At 44.1% G+C, this 1,366-nt stretch overlaps 1 protein-coding gene across 1 annotated transcript; it reads right to left on the bottom strand.

The window, feature by feature from the left end:
- Positions 1 to 216: 216 nt before the first annotated feature.
- Positions 217 to 740, bottom strand: LOC103584628 (nucleoporin NUP188 homolog; the record flags this gene model as incomplete). Its single annotated transcript, XM_008565558.1, has 2 exons — positions 503 to 740; positions 217 to 386 (listed from the first exon to the last, which is right to left on the bottom strand). Coding segments are annotated over exons 1-2 (368 nt in total), but the record flags the coding sequence as incomplete, so codon positions are not given.
- Positions 741 to 1,366: the final 626 nt, after the last annotated feature.

Raw genomic sequence — 1,366 nt, 5'->3', positions numbered from 1 at the left:
CACTGAGGGTTGCGATCCCGTTACCGGTCACGAAAAAAGACAAAAAAAGGAAAAAAAAAAAGAGAATAAGTGTAAAACTCTCATGTACTTCAGGCACTAAGCACTTTTTAGGCACATTTCCAGTGAGGTGTCACAACAAACCTCTGAGATAAGAACTGTTGTTACTTCCCCTTTACAGACCAAATAAATGAGGCTACCCCCAAAAGTGAAACTTACTTGGTTCTGAGGACCAGCATGGCACTGTCCCGCCGGTCCTGCCATAGGGCATGTAGAAAGGCAATGGCTGCATGATGCAGCAGGGGTGGGCACCAGTATCGATCTTGCTGTTGGGAATCAATCAACTCCAGCACTGCGTGGAGACAGCTCCATACCCCAAGGCTGAATTCCTGCAAGAGGGGACAGGAGTTCACTCCCACAGCCACTGTTAGCAGCTGCACCTGCAGAGCCCAGCACCCATTACCTAGGAAGCCATCTCCCAGCTTCACCCCAAGTGCAGACTCACCTTGGAGCCATCATTGCCATCCTTCACCTCCAGATTCAGAAACAGTTCGATGAGGCCTGGCTGGGTCTCCACTGCAACTGTGAGGAATTCCAGAATCATGACTTTGATGCGCATATCCTCAATCTTGCTTTGCAGTCGGGTCAGGAAGGCATCACGGATGGCAGCGGCATCATTGCCCAAACAAGCATACACCGACATTGGGGCCACCTGGTGGAGACCGGGACACACAGGCTTAGAGACCCACTTCCAGAAAAACCTCAATGGGTCACTGCAGAAAGGCACTGGAGAACTCCCAGAAAAAGGGCAGAAATGGAAGCACCTAGACATAAAGCTTTGAGCGAAAAGGGGCATCACCCCAAACAACACCATGAGATGCCCAAAACTTCACGGGAGAAATAGTAATCAACATAAAAAGACACTCAGCCTCTCTCATGGTTAAATAAATTCAAAATGAAAAATGAGACCACAATAAAACAAACTTTAAGAAGGAGAGAATAGACCTATAGTTATTAGAGGTAGGAAAGGTGTTAGGGAGTAACTGGGTAAGGGACACAATAATTACAATGTGTAATGATGAAAATGCTAATAATACTGAAAATGCTAACAATCACCACATGCTGTACACAAATACTGATAGTCAACTCTGTACACCATAAGTATGTATAATCAAAAACAAATAATTTCTTTTTAAAGTGAAAAATGAGATTTTTTTTTTGCCTATTAAATTGCAAAAAAAATTATTAAAAAATGGATAAAGCCATTGTGGGAAGGACGTAAAACTTGATGTTAGAAGTATAAACTATTACGGGGGGCTGGCCTGTTAGCTCAGTTGGTTAGAGCATGTGCTGATAATACCAAGGTCCA

This window comes from Galeopterus variegatus, unplaced genomic scaffold, assembly GCF_000696425.1.
Source record: "Galeopterus variegatus unplaced genomic scaffold, G_variegatus-3.0.2 Scaffold70937, whole genome shotgun sequence".
NCBI classification, from domain to species: Eukaryota; Metazoa; Chordata; class Mammalia; order Dermoptera; family Cynocephalidae; genus Galeopterus; species Galeopterus variegatus.
Note: the sequence above shows the minus strand (reverse complement) of the source record. Positions and strands in the feature narration are given on the sequence as shown.